Here is a 26,065-nt window from a genome sequence, read left to right on the forward strand (position 1 = left end):
TATTTTTTAAATTTTTTGTAAAGACAGGGCCTCATTATGTTGCCCAGGCTGTCTCGAACTCTTGGCCTCAAGCAATCCTCCCCTCTTGGCTTCCCAAAGTGCTAGGATTATAGGCGTGAGCCACTGCTCCTGGCCAAATACCGGAGTTTTGTAAGAAAGCCTGAAATCAGAAAGTGTGATTCCTTCAACTTTGTTCTTTTTCAAGATTGTTTTGGCTATTCCTGGATTCCTTGCCATTTCTCTGTGATTTTTTAGGATCAGCTTATCTATTTCAGCAAAAAATGCAACTGGAATCTTCACAGACTCTATAGATCAATTTGGGAAGTTTTGTCGTCTTTTTTTTTTTTTTTTTTTTTGAGACAGAGTCTCACTCTGTCGCCCAGGCTGGAGTGCAGTGGCACCATCTTAGCTCACTGCAACCTTCGCCCCCTGGGTTTAAGCAATTCTCTTCTCTCAGCCTCCCTAGTAGTTTGGATTACAGGCATGTGCTACCATGCCCATCTACTTTTTGTATTTTTAGTAGATCCAGGGTTTTGCCATGTTGGCCAGGCTGGTCTCAAACTCCGGACCTCAAGTGATCCACCCGCCTCGGCCTCCCAAACCGCTGGGATTACAGACGTGAGCTACAGCACCTGGCCAAGTTTTGCTGTCTTAACAGTATTTGGTCATCACCATATCTGTGAATATGGGATGTCTTTCCATTTATTTTGACTTTTTTTTTTTTTTTTTTTTGACACAGAGAATCGCTCTCTCACCCAGACTGGAGTGCAGTGGCCTGATCGCGGCTCACTGCAACCTCCACCTCCCAGGTTCAGGTGATTCTCCTGCCTCAGCCTCCCAAACAGATGGGGCTACAGGCCCACACCACCATGCCCGGCTAATTTTTTGTAGTTTTGTAGAGACAGGGTTTCATCATGTTGGTCAAGCTGATCTTGAACTCCTGACCTCAGGTGATTCACTCACCTAGGCCTCCCAAATTGCTAAGATTACAGGGATGAGTGACCATGCCTGACCTATTTTGATCTTTAACCAAAACTTTTAACAGTGTTTGTTGTTGTTGTTTTGTTTGTTTGTTTTAATGAGACTGAGTCTCACTCTGTCGCCTAGGCTTGAGTGCAGCGGCTTCATCTCGGCTCACTGCAACTTCCCCCTCTTGGGTTCAAGTGATTCTCGTGCCTCAGCCTCCTGATTAGCTAGGAATATGGGCACATGCCAACACAACTGGCTAATTTTTATATTTTTAGTAGAGACAGGGTTTCACCATGTTGGCCAGGCTGGTCTCAAACTCCTGACCTCAAGTGATCTGCCCCCCTCATCCCCCTAAAGTGCTGGGATTACAGGCACGAGTCACTGCCCCTGGCCTCAAAACTTTTAACAGTGTTTTATAGTTTTTAGTGTACAGGTGCTATTCTTCTTTTGTTAATCTTGTTCCCAAGAATTTTTTTTTAATTTACTGCTATTGTAATTGTTGTAATTGGAATTGGATTTTTTATTTTTATTTTTTTATTTTTATTCTATTATTATTTTTTTTTTTTAGACGGAGTCTCACTCTGTCACCAGGCTGGCGTGCAGTGGTGCGGTCTCAGCTTACTGCAACCTCTGTTTCCCAGGTTCAAGCGATTCTCCTGCCTCAGCCTCCCGAGTAGCTGGGACCACAGGCACGCACCACCACACTCAGCTAATTTTTGTGTTTTTAGTAGAGAAAGAGTTTCACCATGTTGGCCAGGATGGTCTCGATCTCTTGACCTCGTGATCCGCCTGCCTCAGCCTCCCAAAGTGCTGGGATGACAGGCATGCCACCACGCCCAGCCCTCCAATTGGATATTTTAAATTAAAATTTTGGATTGTTTATTGCTATGTATAGAAATACAATTGATTTTTTTTTTCCCACCAGTTTACCCTGACAGATGTGTTTCATGTATTGAGTTTGTCTCCTGCAACCTAGGTGTTAGTCCTGAGTCTTTTAGTGGATTCCGTCATGTGTGTCTTGACTTTGCTTAAGATCATTCACATCGTCACCACATCTAGCTAATTTTTTTATTTTTTGTAGAGACAATGAGGTCTTGCCATGTTACCTGAGCTGGTCTTGAGCTCCTGGCCTCAAGTGATCCTCCTGCCTTGTCCTTCCAAAGTGTTGGGATTACAGGGGTTAGCCACTATATCTGGCCTTTATTTTTAAATTGCTTCTGGATTTTTTTCTTTTTTAAAGACAGAGTCTACCTCTCATCCAGACTAGAGTACAGTGGCATAATACCAGCTCACTACAGTCTCCACCTCCTAGACTCAAGTGTTCATCTTACCTCAGCCTCCTCCAGTAGCTGGGACTACAGGTACATGCCACCACACTGGACTAATTTTTTTATTTTTTCAGAGACAGGGTCTCTCTATGTTGCCCAGGCTAGTCTTGAACTCTTGAGTCAAGTCCCTCTTTGGCCTGCCAAAGTGCTAGGGTTGTAGGTGTGAGCCACCGTGCCCAGGTTGCTTCCTTTTTTTTTTTTTTTTTTTTGAGACGGAGTTTCGTTCTTGTTGCCCAGGCTGGAGTGCAATGGTGCGTTCTTGGCTCACTGCAACCTCTGCCTTCCAGGTTCAAGCGATTCTTCTGCCTCAGCCTCCCGAGTAGCTGGGATTACAGGCATGGCATCACCACACCTGGCTTTTTTTTTTTTTTTTTAATGGTAGGAACGGCCTTTATTGGCTGCAGCAGCAAGTGAAAGAGGGGATACAGCTTCTGCAGAATAGATCGCCTTCCTCCAAAAAAAGCTTCTGTATTTCAAGTCATTAGAAAAGCTCTCCCACACCCAAATTTTAAGCAAGTAAGAAATTTACTTTTGTTTTCTTCTGGTAATTGCTTGGATTCAATTTTTGCATCTAGTTCCCTAATATATTTGGAATTTTTTCAGGTATATTAGTCTGGGCTAATACTGAAGAAGTAAAAAGAAAGTTAATACTTCTTGCATACCTATTATGTGCCAGTTACTGTGCTAATGAGTTTATATATGTTATCTTATAAATTTATTCAAGAACCTTGTGAGAGAACAGGTATTATTAATATTATTGAAGAAGCTAAGGCTTAGAGAATTAGAGAAACTTAAGTAATTTGTCTAGGGTTTTACAGTTAGTCAATGGCATAGTTAACATTTGAGTTCTGGCAATAATTGGCTGCAGAGTTGTTTGTACTTTTCCCTACTTTACTTAGCTTTTACAGTACTGAAATATCTTTTGTGGGTTTTTTTGGTTTTTTTTGAAACAGGAGTTTCACTCCATTGCCTAGGCTGGTCTGAAACTCCTGGGATCCTTCCACAATGATCCTTCAGCTGCAACCTCCAAAAGGCTGGGATTAGAGGCATTTGCACCACCACCAGCTCTTTTTTTTTTTGAGACGGAGTTTCGTTCTTGTCACCCAGACTGGAGTGCAATGGCACGATCTTGGCTCACTGTAACCTCTGCCTCCCAGGTTCAAGCGATTCTCCTGTCTCAGCCTCCCAAGTAGCTGGGATTACAGGAGTGCGCTACCACACCTGGCTAATTTGTGTATTTTTTTTTTTAGTAGAGACGGGTTTCACCATGTTGGCCAGGCTGGTCTTGAACTCCTGACCTTAGGTGATCCACCCACCTCAGCTTCCCAAAGTGCTGGGATTACAGGCAACCATACCCGGCCTTCAATGTCTTTTTATGCTGGAAAAAAAAAAAAAAAGTATAACTTGGCTGGGTGTGGTGGCTCATACTTGTAATCCCAGCACTTCGGGAGGCCAAGGTAGGAGGATTGCTTGAGGCCAGGAGTTTGAGACCAGCCTAGACATCATGGTGAGGACCCCATCTCTACAAAAAGTTTTTAAATAATTATCCAGGCATAGTGGCACACAGACCTGTAGTCCTAGTTACTCAGTAGACTGGGATGGTGGGATTGCTTGAGCCTTAGGAGTTCAAGGCTGCATTGAATTATGATTGCACCACTGTACAACCTGGGTGGCAGAACAAGGCCCTGTCTTTAAAAACAAAACAAAGCAGTAAAACATGGATAACTTGTCTGGACCATTTGATTAATTCCTTTTTTTTATTTAAAAGATTAGCTCTAGAATAACATGTCCATTTTTTACATTCTGTACTTTTTAGCATAAAGTTTATATAGTAATCTGAAATATAATTTTACCTTTTTATCTAAAAGTGCCGTATTCCTTGAGGATTTTAAGTTGTGCAGTAAAATGGTCTGGATTGGAGCAAGGTTAGGGAAAGGTGGCATTATGAAAAAAATGATGCCTCCCCCTTCTTCAAATTCATATCCCCAGGGCAAAAGTTGCCATATTGTTTATGAAAGAACATTAAGGGAGTCTGTTTTCCTGTTGTCTGTAGATGATGTTTAGAAGTATTTTAACCCTGATATGATGTTTGTTTGTTTGTTTGTTTGTTTGAGACGGAGTCTGGCAGTGGCACAATCTCAGCTCACCGTGCCCAGCTAGTATGATTTTTTTTTTTTAGACAGAGTCTTGCTCTGTCACCCAGGCTGGTGTGCAGTGGTGCAACCTTGGCTCACTGCAACCTCCACCTCCCGGGTTCAAGCAATTTTCCTGCTTCAGCCTCTCAAGTAGCTGAGATTACAGGCGCCTGCCACCACGCCCAGCTAATTTTTTGTATCTTTAGTAGAGGCGGGGTTTCACCGTGTTGGCCAGGCTGGTCTCAAACTCCTGACCTCAGGTGATCCACCTGCCTTGGCCTCCCAAAGTGCTGGGATTACAGGCATGAGCCACTGTTCCCGGAAGCCAGTATGCTCTTTTTTTTTCTTAGAGTCTCACTCTGTCACCCAGGCTGGTGTGCAATAGCACGATCTTGGCTTTCTGTAACCTCCACCTCCGGGGTTCAGGCAATTCTCCTGCCTCAGCCTCCCAAGTAGGTGAGATTACAGGTGCCCGCCACCACTCCCGGCTAATTTTTTGTATTTTTAGTAGAGACAAGATATCACCATGTTCGCCAGGTTGGTCTCCACCTCTTGACCTGACCTCTGGTGATCCACCCACCTTGGCCTTCCAGTGTGCTGGGATTACAGGCGTGAGCCACCGCGCCCTACCAATCTTTTTTTTTTTTTTTTTTTTTTTTTGAGATGGAGTCTTGCTGTGTCACCCAGGCTGGAGTCCAGTGGCATGACTTTGGCTCGCTGCAATCTCCGCCTCCCATGTTCAGGCAATTCTCCTGCCTCAGCCTCTTGAGTAGCTGGGATTACAGGTGCCCACGACCATGCCTGGCTAATTTTTTGTATTTTTAGTAGAGACGGGATTTCACCATGTTGGCCAGGCTGGTTTTGAACTCCTGACCTCAAGTGATCCGCCCGCCTTGGCCTCCCAAAGTGCTAGGATTACAGGTGTGAGCCACCATGCCCGGCCACCGGCGATCTTTTTTAACACTTTTTTTTTTTTTTTTTTTTGAGACAGAGAGTCTCACTCTGTCACCCTGGCTGGCGTGCAGTGGCACGATCTCAGCTCACTGCAACCTCCACCTCCCTGGTTCAAATGATTCTCATGCCTCAGCCTCATGAGCAGCTAGGATTAGAGGCGTACACCACTATGCCCTACTAATTTTTGTCTTTTTAGTAAAGATGGGGTTTCACCTTCTTGGCCAAGGCTGGTCTCAAACTCCTTGCCTCAAGTGATCTGCCTGACTCAGCCTCCCAAAGTGCTGGGATTACAGGTGTGAGCCACCACATCACTGGCATGATCTTAATTTATCTTTTGTCTGGGTCTGGACCGTCTCTCCCTGTAAATAGTTGATTATGCTGAAATATGTAAATTTATGTTTATCTAAATTTAGTAAAATTAGCAAAATAAATCTGTTCCAGAAAGTAGACTGTACTTTGGTTGATAGATTGTTTTGAGAGAAATGTTAACATCTTTAGGAAGGTAATTTATGAAAACAGTATTTTCAGAAAAGTTTAACTGCCAGTGGAATATAGAATAGAATTGTCATTTGTGGTTATAGAATTTATCAGATCCTAGCTTCGTCAGTTACTAGTTATATGAATTTGGGCAAGTTATTGATTTGGGCAACCCTTGATCCTCAGTGTCCTCAGCTTTAAAATGGCAATGATAAATAGTACCTGTTACTCAGTTATCAATGTTAAAATGCTTTCCATACATGAAGTAGGCATTCAAAATATTATTTAATGTCTTACTCCACAATCACTATATTGTGACCTTGGACAAATTACTCCTCTAAGACTCTTCCTCTTTAGAAGTAATATGTCCTCTTTTTTTTTTTTTTTTTTTGAGACAGTCTCGCTCTATCACCCAGGCTGGATTGCAGTGGTGCGATCTCGGCTCACTACAACCTCTGCCTCCTAGATTCAAGCGATTCTCCTTCTCAGCCTCCCAAGTAGCTGGGACTACATGCCTGGCTAATTTTTTATAATTTTAGTAGAGACGGGGTTTCACCGTGTTAGCCAGGATGGTCTCGATCTCCTGACCTCGTGATTTGCCCGCCTCAGCCTCCCAAACTGTTGGGATTACAGGCGTGAGCCACCACGCTCAGCATATGTCCTCATTGGGGTCATTATTCCCTACCCAGATTCCTTTGAAATCTTGTTACTTCCTGCAGAACCGTTGCATAATATTTAAGTCCCACCCCTATCTTGTGTAACCTATTTTTCTAGTTATTTGTCCAGTCATAGTCCTCAAATACTTGTTCCTTTAGCCACATCTGATCATTTTCCTTACTTCCTCCATCCTACACTTTTCTCCTGGGGTTTATCCTAGATGTCTGCTCTGTGTAGTATGAACTACCTTCCCTACTTCACTTTTCCTTGTCAAAATCCCATTTATCTTTTCAAATAAGTTTTCTTAATTCTTTCCTAATTACAATTACTTTTCTTTCTCCTTTTGTAGAACTTGGTATCTCCTCCTAGTAAGTAGTGTTATGAGTTTTATCACATTCTGTTTTTTTTTGGGGAGTGGGGGTAGGGGTGGGACAGCCTCACTTTATCACCCAGACTGGAGTGCGGTGGTGCCATCTCAGCTCACTGCAACCTCTGTCTCCTGTGTTCAAGCAGTTCTCATGCCTCAGCCTCCCAAGTAGCTGAAATTACAGGTGCCACCACGCCTAGCTAATTTTTGTATTTTTAGTAGAGATAAGGTTTAGCCATGTTAGCCAGTCTGGTCTTGAACTCCCGACCTCAGGTAATCTGCCCGCCCCTACTTCCCAAAGTGCTTGGATTACATGCTTGGATTACATATGTGAGCCACTGCTCCCGGCCTCAAAGTTTTATCACATTCTGATAGATAATCTAGATATCTACATACATACTTGTTGTCCCACCAAATTGTAAACTTCTTATGGCCAGGGCCACCCTTGGTTCAACTTGGATGCCTTGTAGAACCCAGCAGCATTTTCTACATATAATTACTAAAATATCTATGACTTAAAATCTCCTTAAAGAGATTTAAATGCATCTGCCCTCTCATGTGGTAACAAATATGAGGAAATTATTTTGGTTCATCAATTTCATATCTACCCAAGATAGACATTTCAAAATGGATTAAGTGCCAAATTTTCTCCTGAAAAGTTTGTAGGCTGGGCACAATGGCTCACACCGGTAATCCTAGCACTTTGGGAGGCCAAGGCAGGCAAGTCGCTTGAGCCCAGGAGTTGAAGACCAGCCTGGGCAACATGGTGAAACACCGTGTCTACAAAAATAAATAAATAAATAAATAAAATGTCCCATCCCTTCGTGGTAGCATGCACCTGTAGTTCCAGCTACTCAGAGGGCAAGGAGGCTGAGGCGAGAGGTTCACTTGAGTCTGGGAGGTTGAGGCTGCAGCTGCAGTGAGCTGAGATCTCGCCACTGCACTCTACCCTGGGAGACAGAATGAGACCCTGTCTCAAAAAAGCAAAAAAATAAAAATTCCTATCACCTAGTGATGTCATAGCTTTCCTAGCATTTTAGCTTTTTTGTACATTTTTTTGTACAATGTACAGTAATTTCCTAGGCTTTCACATTCATTCACCACACACTCACCGACTCACCCAGAGCAACTTCCAGTCCTGCAAGGTCCCTTCATGGTAAGTACTCTATACTATAAAGTGTACCACTTTTTATCTTTTACAACCATATTTTTACTCTATCTTTCTTATGTTTAGAAATGTTTAGATACACAAATACTTACCATTGTGTTACAACTGCCTGCAGTATTCAGTACAGTTACATGCTAAACAGGTTTGTAGCCTAGGACCTATAAGCTATACCATCTAGGTTTATGTAAGTATATTCTATGATGTTCACACAGCATTTGTCAGAATGTATCACTATCAAATGACAAATGACTTTATATTTCTATCCAAAACAGTTTCTGTGAGCAACATTTATTACATCTATTAAGTTATGTTTGTGTTCTCCTTTGCTGTTTATAAAGTGCTTTTACATATATCTGTTTTTGAGTGAGCTGTGCTGTGTTTAAGTACATGTATGTTATAGTCCTAGATGTATATTAATAGACTCAGATCATAACAGTCTTTATAAATATATTGTTTTTACTGGAACATTGTTTTAAATCCAAGACAGTTTTTCTTTCCCTGTCAGTATGATTTTGATCCTATTTTTCCTCTGGTTATTTGGTACTAAATAATTTTATACTTGTTTAAATATTAATCATAATAAATTATGAGAGTAAATAAATTAAAAATCATTTAATATTTTCCTAAAGCACATGATGTTTATTACCTGTTTTATGAATTATTAAGATAACCTGGCCAGGTGCCGTGGCTCACGCCTGTAATCCCAAGACTTTGGGAGCTGAGGCAGGCGGATCACCTGAGGTCAGGAGTTCAAGACCAGCCTGGCCAATGTGATAAAACCCTGTCTCTACTAAAAATACAAAAAATAGCCAGGCATAGTGTAATCCCAGTAGTTGGCATCTGTAATCCCAGCTACTCGGGTGGCTGAGGCACAAGAATTACTTGAACCTGGGAGGCAGAGTTGCAGTGAACCAAGATCATGCCACTGCACTCCAGCCTGGGCAACAGAGTGAGACTCTGTCTCAAGAAAAAAATAAATAAATGAAGGTTGTCTTCATAATGATGGCAATCTTTCTTTCTTTTTTTTTTTTTTTCTGAGACAGAGTTTCGCTCTTGTTGTCTAGGCTGTAGTACAATGGCACAATCTCGGCTCACTGCAATCCGTCTCCCGGAGTCAAGCGATTCTCTAGCTGCAGCCTCTTGAGTAGCTGGGATTACCAGCGCGCTCTACCACACCCAGATAATTTTTGTATTTTTAGTAGAGGTGGGGTTTTGCCATGTTGGCCAAGCTGGTCTTGAACTCCTGACCTCAGGTGATCCACCTGCCTTGGCCTCCCACAGTGCTAGGATTGCAGGCATGAGCCACCCTGTCCGGTCAGCAATCTTTCTTACACTGATTCAGGATATAATCCATGATCATGCATTGCCTTTTGTTACCATGCTTTTTTTTTTTTTTTTTCTTTTTTTGACAGGGTCTGGCTCTGTCACTCAGGCTGGAGTGCAGTGTGCTATCTGGGCTTACTGCAGCCTCTGCCCCCACCCCGGGCTCAAGTGATCCTTTCACTTTAGCCTCTCGAGTAGCTGGGGCCAAAGGCATGCACTACCACACCCAGCTTTTTTTTTTTTTTTTTTTTTGAGATGGTGTCTAGCTGTGTCTCCCAGGCTGGAGTACAGTGGCACGATCTCGGCTCACTGCAACCTCTGCCTCCTGGGTTCAAGCGATTCTCCTGCCTCAGCCTCCCAAGTAGCTGGGATTACAGGCACCCACCACCATGCCCAGCTAATTTTTGTATTTTTAGTAGAGATGGGGTTTCACTGTGTTGGCCAGGCCAGTCTCGAACTCCTGACTTCATAATCCACCCGTCTCGGCCTTCCAAAGTGCTGGGATTACAAGTGTGAGCCACTGCGCCCGGCCAAAAGTCAGTATGTTATAATTTCGTTAAAGGAAAGAAATATATCAGCTTTGTCTTATTCACTGGAACTTTAGGCCAGGCACAGTGGCTCATGCCTGTAATCCCAGCACTTTGGCTGAGGCGGATGCATCACCTGAGGTCAGGAGTTCAAGACCAGCCTGACCAACATGGTGAAACCCCATCTCTACTAAAAATAAAAAAATTAGCCAGGCGTGGTGCCGCATGCCTGTAATCCCAGCTACTTGGGAAGCTAAGGCAGGAGAACCGCTTAAACCTGGGAGGTGGAGGTTGCAGTGAGCCAAGATCACGCCATTGCACTCCGGCCTGGGTGACAAGAGCGAAACTCCATCTGAAAAAAACAAAAAAAAGAATTAATTGGAACTTTAAGCTAAAATATAGTCATAATATCTTAAATGAGACTTTTCTAAGGCCCTTTTTTCTCATTTTCCTTTTTTGTTTTCCTTCTTTTTTTCCCCCTTTCATATATTTATGAAATCTCTTGAGATCGCATTTTAAACTTTAGGAAACAAACCAATAATGTGAGTAGAAGACACAAGCCCAGAGAGACATGGTGGAATAAAAGCAAGAGAATAATATAGAATAATATAGTGAGTAGATGTTGAGCAAGAAACTGAGGTTTTGAAGCTTAAATCTCCTTCCCAACTGCTAAAATCAAGGCAAGTCACTCAGTCTTCTAGAGCATCTTTGCTCTTACCTACTTCACAGTATTGATATAAAGTAACCAAATATAAGGCAGTCATTATAATCAGATCTAAAATTTGTGTTCCTTCTCCAAAACTGTTGGAGAAAATAAAAGAGCATCTTTCTTTTCTTTCTTTTTTTTTAAAAATAGAGACAGGGTCTCACTTGTTACCCAGGCCAGTCTCAAATTCCTGGGCTCAGGCAGTCCTTCCACCTCAGCTTCCAAAAGTATTGGGATTACAGGCATGAACCCCCACGCCCGGCCAGGAGCCTCTTTCTTAAGGACAGTTTCAGAAGTAAAGATTTTTTTTTTTAATTTATCAATGTACTTGGTACCCTCTCCTCATAGGATGATCTGTTATCTGTATTTGACCACAGGAGGAAATTTCTTTGCCTCTGACTGTTTCCCATTCTTTTTTTATCACAGCCCAAAGAGTCGATTGATCCAATTAAAGAAAGAGAAGCTGGAGTATACTCCAGGAGAGCATGAATATGGATTATTTCCAGCGCCCATTCATGTTGGTAAGTACCGAGTCCACACAATGTATTGCTGAGAAGAAACAGTATTTCCTGGGTTTGAGGGAAATGTCTTTTTAATCTTGTTATTATTTCTATTTCTCCAGTGGGATCAAGCTCTTTCTTTACCATTTTACTTAAACTTACTCTGAAGAATTTTATACACTGTTTGATAGTCAGGGGGTCACAGTGGCATAAATCTTGTTCATTGGAGCCTTAATAAATAACACTGGGCCAGGCATGGTGGCTCATGCCTATAATCCTAGCACTTTGGGAGGCCGAAGCAGGTGGATTGCTTGAGCCCAGGAGTTGATGGCCTGGGCAACTTGGTGACACCCTGTCTCTACAAAAAATATGAAAATTAGCTGGACGTGGTGGCACAGGTCTGTAGTCCCAGCCACTCTGGAGGCTGAGGTGAGAGGATCACCCAAGCATAGGATTTTGAGGCTATGGTGTAGTCATGATCCTGCCACTGCACTCTAGCCTGAGTTGACAGAGAGAAATCCTGTCTCTAAAAAAAATTAAATAAATAACACTATGTCTGTACCTTTTGTTTCCATAGGTATGTCATCTAGGAAAAACCAAGTAGTAGCCATTCAGTGTCAAATATTTTCCACATTCAAAAATAGATGATTTATACACACATATGATCAGAGTAAGAAGCCCCACTGCTTTTACTGAGTATTTATCTGCTTGAAAGTGGAGTGATATTTATTCTACTGTTCATTCTTGGCAAAAATGTCAAGACTTTGTTTAGCATTTGGATAGTAGTACCTTCCAGGACCCTATTATTGAGCTTATCAGATAAGTAAAAAGTACTAAGAAGTCATTCTAAGTTCCTCCCATTTTTTTCTGTCCCTTATCCAGTTCATCTCAAGTTCTGTTGTGTTTCTATCCCTGAAATATATCCTACTTCTCTCCAAATCTCATTGCCATCTCTCAAGTCTGTGACAGTAGTATCTTTTCTTCAGGCTGCTGCAATAGCCATCTAACAGATCTATTTCCAGTTGTGTTTCCATGTGGCCCAGCCTCCATTCAGTAAAAACAGAAATTATTTTTAAACTTAACCCAGATCATACTTAAAACCTTTGCATGGCTTACCATCAGATTAAAATGCAAACTTCTTGACTTGAATGATCTGGTTCCTGATTACCCCATCTCTCTCCATTTATTCATTCCCATCTCAACCTTATTCACTATATTGTGTCATACTGGCCTTCTTTCAGTTTTTAGAACATAGCAAGCTTTTTCCCACTGGAGGGTCATTATACTTGTTATTCCCATTGCCTGAAAAGCTCTTTTTCAGTCTTCGCATGGTTGGTTTCTGCTCATCTTTTAAGGATGATCTTAATGTTAGTATCAGCTTCAATACCATTTATTTTCTTTAAAATAATTTTCCTGATAGTCTCATCAAAAGAGGCTTCGTCTCTCTTTGTTCTAGATAACATCACTCTCTATATCTATAATTAAAATATTTATTTGGTTCCTCCATTAGATTATAATCTCCGGCAGTACAGGATCATTGTCTTTCTTACTCTCCCTGGATTTCCCAGCACCTGGTACATAATAGAAGTTTATCAAATATTTGCCGTACAAATGAAAGAAAAGGAGAAGGCTGGGTGCGGTGGCTCACACCTGTAACCCCAGCAGTTTGGGAGGCCGAGGCAGGTGGATCATGAGGTCACGAGATCGAGACTATCCTGGCTAACAGTGAAACCCTGTCTCTACTAAAAATATAAAAAATTAGCTGGGCATGGTGGCAGGCACCTGTAGTCCCAGCTACTTGGGAGGCTGAGGCAGGAGAATGGCGTGAACCCAGGAGGCAGAGTGTGCAGTGAGCCGAGATTGCGCCACTGCACTCCAGCCTGGACGACAGAGTGAGACTCTGTCTCAAAAAAAAAAAAAGAAAAGAAATAAGGATAAAATATTGAATGTAAATGTCAGGTTTTCTTCATATATTCAGTTTGTTTAAACAAAATTGCTTTAAAGGGGTTCATTAAACACATAGTATGAAACCAGGAACACCTTAATTGTATACTTGATGTTGATCCTATGTCTTGTAGTGTTTTCTTCAACTATGATTCTCTTAACCCTCTTGACTATGGAGCTCTTGTTTATATTCTGATTAACTAATCTCCTTTTCTCCCTGAGAGAGTTCAGTACCAGCAGAGTTTTTTAATCAGCAGACATAAACAAGTTCTTCAGTAAAGATTAGTTTGCTTGAATTATTCTGTATTGGGTGGCTGGAGACAGATTTAACTACAACATGAAGTTACAAGGTTTAATTCTCAGCTACATAAACTTTATGTGTGCTTACTTAATGAAGGTAAGAGTAAGTTCCTTATTCTCTAGGATTAGTGCCAAAGCTCTTTTGAAAGAGTCTTTTGTATTTACTAGTGAGATCATAGCAGTGGAAGCAGGCTCTCAGCAAATTTAAAATCTGCTAATGATAAATAGGCTTTGAAAATAAGAACAAGGCTGGACGCGGTGGCTCACACTTGTAATCCCAGCACTTTGGGAGGCTGAGGTGGGCGGATCCCTTGAATCCAGGAGTTCAAGATCACCCCATTGCACTCCGGCATGGGTGACAAGAGTGAGACTCCATCTCAAAAAAAAAAAAGAAAAGAAAAAAAAAAAAAAGACGAGGAATTCTACTTTTGGTATTGAAAGAGTAGATTATATCAGGCTAACCCTCCCGGGAATAACAATTATCCACCTGTAATCCCAGCACTTTGGGAGGCCGAGGCAGGTGGATCACCTGAGGTCAGGAGTTCAAGACCAGCCTGGCCAACATGGTGAAACCCCATCTGCACTAAAAATACAAAAATTAGCTGGACATAATGGTGTGTGCCTGTAGTCCCAGCTCCTCAAGAGGCTGAGGCGCGAGAATCACTTGAACCTGGGAGGCAGAGGTTGCAGAGAGCCGAGATCATGCTACTGTACTCCAGCCTGGGCAACAGAGCAAGACTCTCAAAAAAATAAATAAATAAATAAGAAAAAAATGCATCAACTGGACAAATTTAAAACATAGTAATCCTAAGTCACTGGAGAGCAACCAAAAGCAGGCACAAACTGAAGAAAAATCAATAATTAGAAGAGGAGAAGCACACTGGTTGCATTTCCCACTTGTATAGCTCTTTTTATCTGTGGCCAGGTCCCAGTTAGCAGTACAAGTAAGCACTTAGAAACCTTGAATCTTACTGATTATTTAAGGGCCATGTTTCAGGACAGCTACAGCAGCAGGAAAGTGAGGGATAAAATGCTAATAGGGGAAACTGCAAATTTTGCATATAAACTCAAGCCACATATCTAGGTAACTGACTCCCTAAACTATGTATATGCAGCCAGAATCCAGTATAGTTAGTTGAGACTAAAGATACTAAGTAGGGATTTCAGCTGCTGCCTACCCCACGGAAGAGAGTGTTACAGATTTTGGTTAACCCACAGTAACTGGTTGCTCTAATGCAAAGAAAAACTTATTTTCTTTTATTTCTTTCTTATTTTTTATTTTTATTTCTATTTTTTTGAGATGGAATCTCATTGTGTTGTCGAGGCTCAAGTGCAGTAGTGCAATCTTGGCTCACTGCAGCCTTTACCTCCTAGGCTCAAGTGATTCTCCCACTTCAGCCTCCCAAGTAGCTGGGACCACAGGCATGCACTACCACACTTGGCTAATTTTTTGTATTTTTTGAAAGATGGGGTTTCACCATGTTGCTCAGGCTAGTCTCAAACTCTTGAGTTCAAGCAATTTGCCCACCTCAGCCTCCCAAAGTGCTGGGATTACAGGCATGAGCCACTGCGCCCGGCCGAAACCAGTTATTTTCATAGGATAATAACACAATTGAGAATCTCTGTAACGTATACTTATAATGTCCATAATTCAATCCAAAATTACTGGACGTTAATAAACATGAAAATATAATTCATATTAAGAGAAAAGGCAGTCAACACTGACAATTTCCAAGGTCATCCAGATGCTGAAAATAGCAGACAAGGATTTTAAAGTCATTGTTATAACTGTGTTCAAGGATGTAAAGGAAAATATGCTTATAATGAATAAGCAGATAAATCTTAAAAATGGAAACATAAAAATTTTAAAATGAACAATAGCCAAATGAAAGTCCCAGAACTAAAACATATATGTCTGATTTTAAAACACAAAATGTAGGTTTAATAACAGATTGAAGATGGCAGAAGTGTCAGTTGAACTTGAAAGTATATGAATATAAATTGTCAGCCAGGTGTGATGGTTCACACCTGTAATGCCAGCACTTTGGGAGGCTGAGGCAGGTGGATCACCTGAGGTCAGGAGTTCGAGACCAGCCTGGCCAACATGGCAAAACCCCATCTCTGCCAAAAATACAAAAATTAGCCAGGTGTGGTCGCATGCACTTGTATTCCCAGCTACTCAGGAGGCTGAGGCAGGACAATCGCTTGAACCCAGGAGGCAGAGGTTACAGTGAGCAGAGATTGCGCCACTGTACTCCAGCCTGGGCAACAGAGCAAGACTCCGTCTCAAAAAAAAAAAAAAACACGGCCAGGTGTGGTGGCTCACGCCTATAATCCCAGCACTTTGGGAAGCCAAGGCGGGCAGATCATGAGGTCAGGAGATCGAAACCATCCTGGCTAACACGGTGAAACCACGTCTCTACTAAAAATACAAAAAAATAATTAGTCAGGCGTGGTGGCGGGCGCATGTAGTCCCAGCTACTCAGGAGGCTGAGGCAGGAGAATGGTGTGAACCCGGGAGGTGGAGCTTGCAGTGAGCTGAGATCACGCCACTGCACTCCAGCCTGGGTGACAGAGCGAGACTCCGTCTCAAAAAAAAGAAAGAAAAAAAGGGGGTGGGGAGTAAAGAATGATATTAACTACAGATATCTTTAATAAGATAAGGAAATTCCTTTTTAGTTCTGAGAGCTTTCTGCAGAAGTCTTTAGAATTAATTTTGTTCTATAGTTGTTTTTTCTTTTTAAAGTCTTTGTCAAGTTTTGTATTAGGCATACACTAGCCTCATTAAATGAGTTGGAAAATTATTTTCCTCCTCTGTTTTCTGGAAGACTGGTATTACTTCTTTCTCAAATATATACCAGACTTCACTAGGGAAGCCATTTAGAACTGAAATTTTTTATGTGAATAATATGGTAAGGTACTCAATTTATTTAAAAGATCTAGACTATTTAGATGTTCATCTTGACTCAGTTTTGATACATTGTATTTCTAAAGGAATTTGTCCATTTTATCTAAATTATTAAAGATACTGGCATAACATTATTTATAACATTCCCTTATTAGTCTCTTAATGAGTCTAGGACTTATAGTGAGATCAACTTTTTTTATTTTGGATACTGGTAAGCCACCACACCTGGCCTAATATCATTCTTAATGGTGAAATGTTGAATGTTTCCTCCTAAGATTGGGAAGAAGATAGAGTTGTCCACTCTGACTCAGCATTACATGGATGTTCTAGGCAGTGTATTAAGTCAAGAAGATGAGTAAGAGTCATCATAATGATCAGGAAGGAAGAAATGAAACTGTTTCTGTTTATAGATGACATGATTGTTTATATAAAAAAAAAATCCAAAGAGATCCACACCAAAAAAAAAAAAAAGCTACTGGTAGTAGTAGCAGCAAGGTTATTGGAAAATCATCAGTATTAAAAAAATCAATTGTATTCTTATAAAACTTAATATACTCTGGACATTTGATGTGGCAGTCATGCTCCTTGGTATTTTCTCAAATAATTTGAAAACATATCTATTGAAAAGAAAAACCTGCATATAGATGTGTGTTTTGTTTTTGTTTTTGTTTTCTTTTGAGATGGAGTCTCGCTCTGTTGCCCAGGCTGGAGTGCAGTGGCGTGATCTTGGCTCTCTGCATTCTCCTCCTCCCGGGTTCAAGCAATTCTTGCACCTCAGCCTCCTGAGTATCTGGGACTGCAGGCATGCGCCACCATGCCCAGCTAATTTTTGTATTTTTAGTAGAGACAGGGTTTCACCATGTTGCCCAGGCTGGTCTCAGACTCCTAACCTCAAGTGATCCACCCACCTCGTCCTTCCAAAGTGCTGGGATTACAGGCATGAGCCACCGCGCCTAGCCTCTTTTTTAAAGTCTTAAATAAACATATATTCAGATAATATAAATATATATCTCCAAGTAAAGGGTTTATTTGGGAATAATATACAATAATTAGGCTTGGCGTGGTGGCTCACACCTGTAATCCCAACACTTTGGGAGGCCGAGGCAGGCAGATCACCTGAGGTCAGAAGTTCGAGACCAGCCTGGCCAACATGGTCTCTACTAAAAATAGAAAAAAATTAGCCAGGAGTGATAGTGGATGCCTGTAATCCCAGTTACTCAGGAGGCTGAGACAGGAGGATCACTTGAACTCAGGAGGTGGAGGTTGCAATGAGCCAGGATCACACCATTGCACTCCAGCCTGCGTGACAGAGCAAGACTCTGTCTCAAAAAAAAAGAATTAGTCCAGGCATGGTGGCTCATGCCTGTAATCCCAGCACTTTGGGAGGCCGAGGAGAGAAGATCGCTTGAGGCCAGGAGTTTGAGACCAACTTAGGCAATGTAGTGAGAACCTCTCTCTATAAAGCAATAACAACATTTGCTGGGTGCGGTGGTACATGCCTACTCAGGAGGCTGAGGCAGGAGGATCACTTGAGCCCAGGAGATCGAGGCTGCAGTGAGTTATGATTGCACCAGCGCACTCCAGCCTGGGTGATGGATCAAGTCCCTGTTTTCTATGAAAAAAAAAAAGAATCGCAATTCAGGACACATAGACCAGGGTAGTCCCTAAGTGTGTCTGAAAAACAAAGAGAAAGGCTGGGGTTGTATTGAGCAAAAGAGGAAGGTTGGAAGAAGGTCAGCCAGGCCCAGTGGCTCAAGCCTATAATCCCAGCACTTTGGGAGGCTGAGGCTGAGGCTGTTGGATTGCTTGAGCTCAGGAATTCGAGACCAGCCTGGACAACATAATGAAAACCCGTGTATACAAAAATTTAAAAAGAAAAGAAAAATTTAGCCAGGTATGGTGACATGCACCTGTGGTCCAGCTACTTAGGAGCCTGAGGCAGGAGGATCACCTGAGCCTGGGAGGTTGAGGCTGCAATGAGCTGAGATTGCATCAGTGCACTCCAGCCTGAAAGACAGAGTGAGATCCTGTCTCAAAAACAAAGAAAGAAAAGAAAAAGGTCACTGGTACAGTTGTCATTGGTGAGTGGCAGCAGTTACTATATAAGACATAGTCTTAATTATAGTTAGATCTTTGTGAATTTTCTGTTGAAATGCAAAATCATTTCAACTAAGATCAGGGACCTTAGTGCCCTCCCCCATGGCCTCCTGACTCCATTTTAGTTGGATATGGTATGAATGATTCCATTTTGTCTAATCAACTTTCACACCTCTCTCAAACTTACACCAGCAAACACCCACTGGGGAGTGTTTGCTTAAGCAAAAGTTCCTTAAGCTGATAAACAACTTTAGCAAAGTCTCAGGATACAAAATCAATGTACAAAAATCACTAGCGTTCCTATACACCAATAACAGTTAAGCCAAGAGCCAAATCATGATTGAACTCTCATTCACAATTGCCACAAAAAGAATAAAATACCTAGGAATACAGCTAACTAGGGAAGCGAAGGATCTCTATAAGGAGAACTACAAACCACTGCTCAAAGAAATCAGCGAAGACACAAATGGAAAAATATTCCATGCTTACGGATTGGAAGAATAAATACTGTTAAAATGGCCATATTGCCCAAAGCAATTTATAGATTCAATGCTATTCCCATTAAACTACCATTGAAATTCTTCATAGAGCTAGAAAAAAACTATTTTAACATTCATATGGAACCAAAAAAGAACCTAAATAGCCAAGGCAATCCTACACACAAAAAAAGAACAAAGCTGAAGGCATCATGCTACCTGACTTCAAACTATACTACAGGGCTACAGTAATCAAAACAGCATGGTACTGATACAAGAGCAGACACATAGACCAGTGAAACAGAATAGAGAACCCAGAAATAAGACTGCACACCTACAACTGCGTGATCTTTAACAAACCTGACAAAAACAAGCAATTGGGAAAGGATTCCCTATTCAGTAAATGGTGCTGGAATAACTGGTTAGCCATATGCAGAAGGTTGAAACTGGACCCCTTCCTTACAGCATATACAAAAACAAACTCAATATGGATTAAAAACTTCAATGTAGGCCAGGCGTGGTGGCTCACGCCTGTAATCCCAGCACTTTGGGAGGCTGAGGCACGTGGATCACTTGAGGCCAGCAGTTTGAGACCAGCCTGGCCAACATGGCAAAACCCCATCTCTAACAAAAATGCAAAAATTAGCTGGGTGTGGTGGCACATGCCTATAATCCCAGCTACTTGAGAGGCTGAGGCATGAGAATCACTTGAACCCTGGAGGTGGAGGTTGCATTGAGCTGAGATCACTGCACTCCAGCCTGGGCAACACAGCAAAACTCTGTCTCAAAAAAAAAAAAAAAGACTTAATTGTAAAACCCAAAACTATAAAAACCCTGAAAGACAATCTAGGCAGTACCATTCAGGACATAGGCACAGGCAAAGACTTCATGACGATGCCAAAAGCAATTGTAACAAAAGCAAAAATGGACAAATAGTATGAACTTCTGCACAGCAAAATAAACTATGAACAGAGTAAACAACCTATAAAATGGGAGAAAAATTTTGCAAACTGCATCTGACAAAGATCTAATATCCAGCATCTATAAGGAACTTAAATATACAAGAAAAAAAACCATTAAGAAGTGGGCAAGGCCTGGTGTGGTGGCTCACGCCTGTCATCCCAGCACTTCGGGAAACCAAGGCAGGCAGATCACTTGAGATCAGGAGTTTGAGACCAGCCTGGCCAACATGGTGAAACCCCGTCTCTACTAAAAAAAAAAAAAAAATAGAAAAAATTAGCTGGGCATGGTGGCACGTGCCTGTAATCCCAGCTATTCAGGAGGCTGAGACAGAATTGCTTGAACTCCGGGTGGCAGAGGTTGCAATGAGCTGAGATCATGCCACTCCACTCCAGCCTAGGCAAAAAAGTAAGACTCCGTCTCAAAACAACAATAATAATAAAAATTTTTTAAAGACTCTTGGCCAGGCACAGTGGCTCACATCTGTAAACCCAGCACTTTGGGAGGCCAAGGCAGGCAGATCACCTGAGGTCAGGAGTTCGAGACCATTGGCCAACATGGTGAAACCCTGTCTCTACTTAAAATACAAAAAAATTAGTTGGGCATGGTGGTGGGCTCCTGTAATCCCAGCTACTTGGGAGGCTGAGGCGGGAGAATCGCTTGAACTCAGGAGGCACAGGTTGCAGTGAGCTGAGATTACACCACTGCACTCCAGCCTGGGTGACAGAGTGAGACTCCATCTCCAAAAAAAAAAAAAAAAAAAAATGGGCAAGGGACATGAACAGACACTTCTCAAAAGACACATATGTGGCCAACAATCATATGTCTCTCCCTCCACTGCCATGGTGTCAGAGGAGGTCTAGCCGAGTCAGACTTTTACCAACACCTAGCAGTAACATAACTACCCCACCACAATGTCAGTGGAGACCCCTTGGGAAATTGGAATTCTAACCATTCCCTAGCAGTAATGGGGAGCTTCCCCATCCCCCAACACTCAGGTTTCGGTGGAGGCCTAGTAGGCAACTTGGACTTTTACTTACAGCTGGCAGTAATGAGGCAGCTTTATCCCTTTTCTGCTGGAGCAGTTTCAGAAAAAGCCGGCTAAAATACAAATTTCATAAAATCTAGAACCTTATACTACTACGAAAGTGTTTAGCTTTGAATTTAAAATCACATGTTATTTGCCAAGCATGGTGGCTCATGCCTTGAAATCCCAGCACTTTGGGAAGACAATATATGTCCACACCAAGACATTAGAATTATCTGGCAGATTTTTAAAGCAGTCTTGATAAAAATGCCTTAGTGAGCAATTGTGAACATGCTTGAAACAAATCAAGAAATAGAAGATGATAATTTTTCATATTTTATTTTATTTATTATTTTAATTTTTTGAGACAGGTTCTTGCTCTGTTGCCCAGTCTGGAGTGCAGTGGCACAATCTCTGCCCACTGTAGCCTCCGCCTCCCAGGTTCAAGTGATTTCTCCTGCCTCAGCCTCCCGAGTAGCTGGAGTTACAGGCATGTGCCACCACACCTAGCTAATTTTTGTATTTTTAGTAAAGACGGGGTTTTACCACGTTGGCCAGACTGGTCTGGAACTCCTGACCTCAAGTGATCTGCCCGCCTCACCTCCCAAAGTGCTGGGTTTACAGGCATGAGCCACTGCACCTGGCCAATAATTTTTTTAAATTAGAATTTTTATAACTGACTCAGTAATTGAAATAAAAAGTTCAGAGCTTTTATGAGAGAAATTGAACCAGAAAAAAAAAATACATTCAGAGATAGACTTAACAGCAGAATGAATGGGACAGAGGAAATAATCTATGCACTAGAAGATAGAATAATACATATTACTCAGCGTATACAACAACATAGAAAATAGAATTAAAAACAGAAAGACTGAGGAGCTTGTGAGAATATGACAAAAAAAGCAAATTTGTGTTATCGGAGTCATGGAAGGAGGGAAAAAAAGGGCATAGATGAAAAGCACCTTAGTAAATAACAACTGGAAACTTAACAAATTTGGCAGGAGACAGAAATCTCTGTATTCAAGAAGATTAGCAGACTCCGAACAGGATAAACTCAAACAAATATATGCCGAGACACATAATCACATTTCAGAACACTAACAAAACAATTTTAGGCTGGGCGAGATAGGTTGCTCCTGTAATACCAAATACCTTGGGAGGCTGATTGCTTGAGCTCAGAAGTTTGAGACCACCCTGAGCAACATGGTGAAACCTTGTCTCTACAAAAAATACAAAAAAAATTAGCCAGGCATGGTTGGCAAATGCTTGTCATCCCAACTACTCAGGAGAACGAATCTCAGAAAAAATAAAAAAAACAAAAAAAACCACACCAATTTTAAAGCAATGACAGAGAAATTACCCTTACCTATAAGGATAAAACAATTCAAACGACAGTAGATTTCTCATCTGAATCTATGGAGGCCAAATGGAAGTGATACAGCATTTTTCACATCCTAAAAGCAAAGAATTGTCAACTCCGAATCTTCTAACCAATGAAAATATCTGTCAGGAATTAAGAAGAAATGAAGGCATTCTTAGATTAAGGAAAACTAAGAGAGTTTGTTGCCAGCAGATGTACCCTATGAGTAAAGCAAGTTCTGTGAACAGAAAGGAAACAATTTAAAAAAAAGACACTTTGGAACATTAGGAAGGAAGAATACAGTAAGCAAAAACATGGATATATACAATAGGCTTTCCTTCTCTTGAGTTTTTTCTAAGTTACGTTTAATCATTGAAGCAAAAAGTTTTAACACTGCTGTATTGTTTTAGCAACTTTATTAAGATATAATTCACAGACCATTCAATTTACTCTTTTAAAATAGACTATAGTTTTTGATATATTACATTTTTTTAACTTCCAGTAAAATATACATAACACAGTTTGCATTTTGATCATTTTTAAGTGGACAATTCAGTGTCATTAGGTACATTCGCATTGTTGTATGACCATGACTGCTATCCATCCCCGGAACATTTTCATTATCCCCTACTGTAACTCTGTACCCGTTAAACTGTAACTCTCCATTCTCTGTTCCCCTCAGCCTCTGGTAATCACTGCCTATTTCTTTGAAAGTGGGGTTGTATAATACCTGTTCTTTTGTATCTGCCTTAATTCACTTAGCATAATGTCTTTAAGGTTCATCCATGTTGTAGTACCATCATGTGTTGCTTAACGATGAGGATACATTCTGAGAAATGCATTGTTAGGCAATCTTATAATTATGCAAACAGAATATACTAACCAGGCTGTATGGTATAGCCTCTTGCTCCTAAGCTACAAACCTGTATATCATGTTAGTATACTGAATACAGTAGTCAGTTGTGACACAGTGGTAAGTATTTACATATCTAAATGTAGAAAAGGTACAGTAAAAATACAATATAAAGGATAAAAAATGGCAGCCCACTATGGGGCACTTACCTGAATGGAGCTTACAGGACTGTAAGTTCCTCTCAGTGGGTCAGTGATTGAGTGGAGAGTGAATGTGAAGGCCTAGGACATCACTGTTAAACTACTGTAGATTTTATAAGCACTGCACACTTAGGCTACACTAAATTTTTATTTTTTGTTCCTCAATAGTTAAGTTAATCTTAGCTTTCTGTAGCTTTTTTACTTTATAATCTTTTAATTTTTTAACACTTTGACTCATAATAACTTAGCTTTAAACATGAACACATTGTACAGCTGTACAAGAAAATATTTTCTTTATGTCCTTATTTTATAAGCTTTATTTTTAACATTTTTTCTTCTTTTTAAACTTTTCTAGTTAAAAGCGAAAAGAGGGCCAGGCATGGCGGCTTACGCCTGTAATCCCAACACTTTGAGAGGCCAGGGCAGGCAGATCGCTTGAGCCCAGGAGTTTGAGACCAGCCTGGGCAACATGGCAAGACCCTGTCTACAAAAAATAAAAAATCAGCCAGGCATGGTGGCACATGCCTGTAGTGCCAGCAACTTGGCAGGTAGAAGTGAGAGGATCGCTTTAGTCTGGGAGGTTGAGGCAGCAGTGAGCCATGATCCTGCTATTGTACTCCAGGCTGGGTGACAGAGCGAGACACTGTCTCGAAAAAAAAAAAAAGAGCTGAGACACAAACCCACATTAGCCTAGGCCCACTCAGGGGCAAGATCATCAATATCACTGTTTTCTCGCTGTATGTCTTGTTCTACTGAAAGGTCTTCAGGGGCAGTAACACTCGTGGAGCTGTCATCTGATATGGTAATAATGTCTTCTGGAATATCTCCTGAAGGATCTGCCTAAGACTGTTTTTTGGTTTGGTTTGGGTTTTTGTTTGTTCGTTTGTTTGTTTGAGACAGAGTCTTGCTCTGTCGCCCAGGCTGGAGTGCAGTGGCACCATCTCAGCTCACTGCAAGCTCCATCTCCTGGGTTCACACCATTCTCCTGCCTCAGCCTCCCGAGTAGCTGGGACTACAGATGCCCGCCACCACGCCCAGCTAATTTTTTGTATTTTTAGTAGAGACAGGGTTTCACCATGTTAGCCAGGATGGTCTTGATCTCCTGACCTCATGATCTGCCCACCTCAGCCTCCCAAACTGCTGGGATTACAGGCGTGAGCCACCACGCCCAGCCTGGTTTGGTTTTTTGAGACAGAGTCTGTGTTGTTGCCTGCTGGAGTGTAATGGCACGATCTGGGCTCACTGCAACCTCCACCTCCCAGTTCAAACAATTCTCCTGCCTCAGCCTCCTGAGTAGCTGGGACTACAGGTGTGCGCCACCACACCCAGCTAATTTTTGTATTTTTAGCAGAGACAGGCTTTCACCATGTTGGCCAGGCTGTTCTCGAACTCCTGACCTCAAGTGATCCACCCACCTCGGCCTCCCAAAGTGCTGGGATTACAGGTGTGGGCCAGCACTCCTGGCAAGGCTGTTTTTTTGTTTTGTTCTGTTTTGTTTTGTTTTCCTTTTTTTTTGAGACCGTGTCTCACTCTGTTGCCTAGGCTGGAGTGCAGTACGTGATCTTGGCACACTGCAACCTCCACCTCTACCTCTGCCTCCCAGGTTCAAGTGATTCTCCTATTTCAGCCTCCCAAGTAGCTGGGATTACAGGCGTGTGCCACCACACCCAGCTAATTTTTGTATTTTTAGTAGAGTTGGGGTTTCACCATGTTGGCCAGGCTGGTCTTGAACTCCTGACCTCAAGTGATCTGCCTGCCTCAGCCTCCCAAAGTGTTGTTGGGATTACAGGCATGAACCATTGCGCCCAGCCAAGGTTGGTTTTTTTGTTTGTTTGATTTTTGGTTTTTTTTGAGACAGAGTCTCGCACTATTGTCCAGGCGGGAGTGCAGTGGTGCAATCTTGGCTCACTGCAACCTCTGCCTCCCAGGTTCAAGCAATTCTCCTGCCTCAGCCTCCTGAGTAGCTGGGATTACAGGCACCCACCACCACACCCGGCTAATTTTTTGTATTTTTAATACAGACGGGGTTTCACTATGTTGGCCAGCCTTGTCTCTAATGCCTGACCTCGTGATCTACCTGCCTCGGCCTCCCAAAGTGCTGGGATTACAGGCATGAGCCACCGCACCCAGCCAAGGATGTCTTTTAATAAGCAGGAGTATACTCTAAAATAATGATGAAAAGTATAGTATATTAATTATAAAACCAGCAACAAAGACATTTTATCAAGTATTATGTATTATACCTAATTATGTCTGCTATGCTTGTATTCAACTGGTAGCGCTATAGGTTTATTTGCACCAGCATCACCACAAACACATGATTAACACTTTGCACTGCAAAGTTACGACAGCTAGGAGGAATTTTTCAGCTCCCTTATTACCTTCTGGGTCCACCATCATATATGCAGTCCGTTGTTGACTAAAACATTGGCACATGACTATATGTATAAGAATTTCATTCTTTTGGCCAGGTGCGGTGGCTCATGCCTGTAATCCCAGCACTTTGGGAGGCTGAAGCAGGTGGACCACCTTAGGTCAGGAGTTCAAGACCAGCCTGACCAACATGGAGAAACCCTGTCTCTACTAAAAAAAAAAAAAAAAAATTACAAAATTAGCTGGGTGTGGTAGCACATGCCTGTAATCCCAGCTACTCAAGAAGCTGAGGCAGGAGAATCGCTTAAACCCAGGAGGCAGAGGTTACAGTGAGCCGAGATCGCACCATTGCACTCTAGCCTGGGCAGCAAGAGCGAAACCTCATCTCAAAAAAAAAAAAGAATTTCATTCTTTTTAAGGCTGAATAATTTTATATAAGACAAAAACAAAAAAATC

The 26,065-nt window shown here is 41.8% G+C and overlaps 1 protein-coding gene across 7 annotated transcripts in view; it reads left to right on the top strand.

Annotated features, from left to right (window-relative positions):
• ASH1L (ASH1 like histone lysine methyltransferase) overlaps positions 1–26,065 on the top strand; it is a 227,669-nt gene that overhangs the window by 156,274 nt on the left and 45,330 nt on the right. For all 7 annotated transcript variants that reach the window (XM_063604700.1, XM_063604699.1, XM_063604702.1 and 4 more), the window contains one exon: positions 11,038–11,132. In XM_063604700.1, the coding sequence (XP_063460770.1) occupies positions 11,038–11,132 (95 nt within the window). The remainder of the gene's footprint in view (positions 1–11,037; positions 11,133–26,065) is intronic.

This window comes from Pan paniscus, chromosome 1, assembly GCF_029289425.2.
Source record: "Pan paniscus chromosome 1, NHGRI_mPanPan1-v2.0_pri, whole genome shotgun sequence".
NCBI lineage: Eukaryota > Metazoa > Chordata > Mammalia > Primates > Hominidae > Pan > Pan paniscus.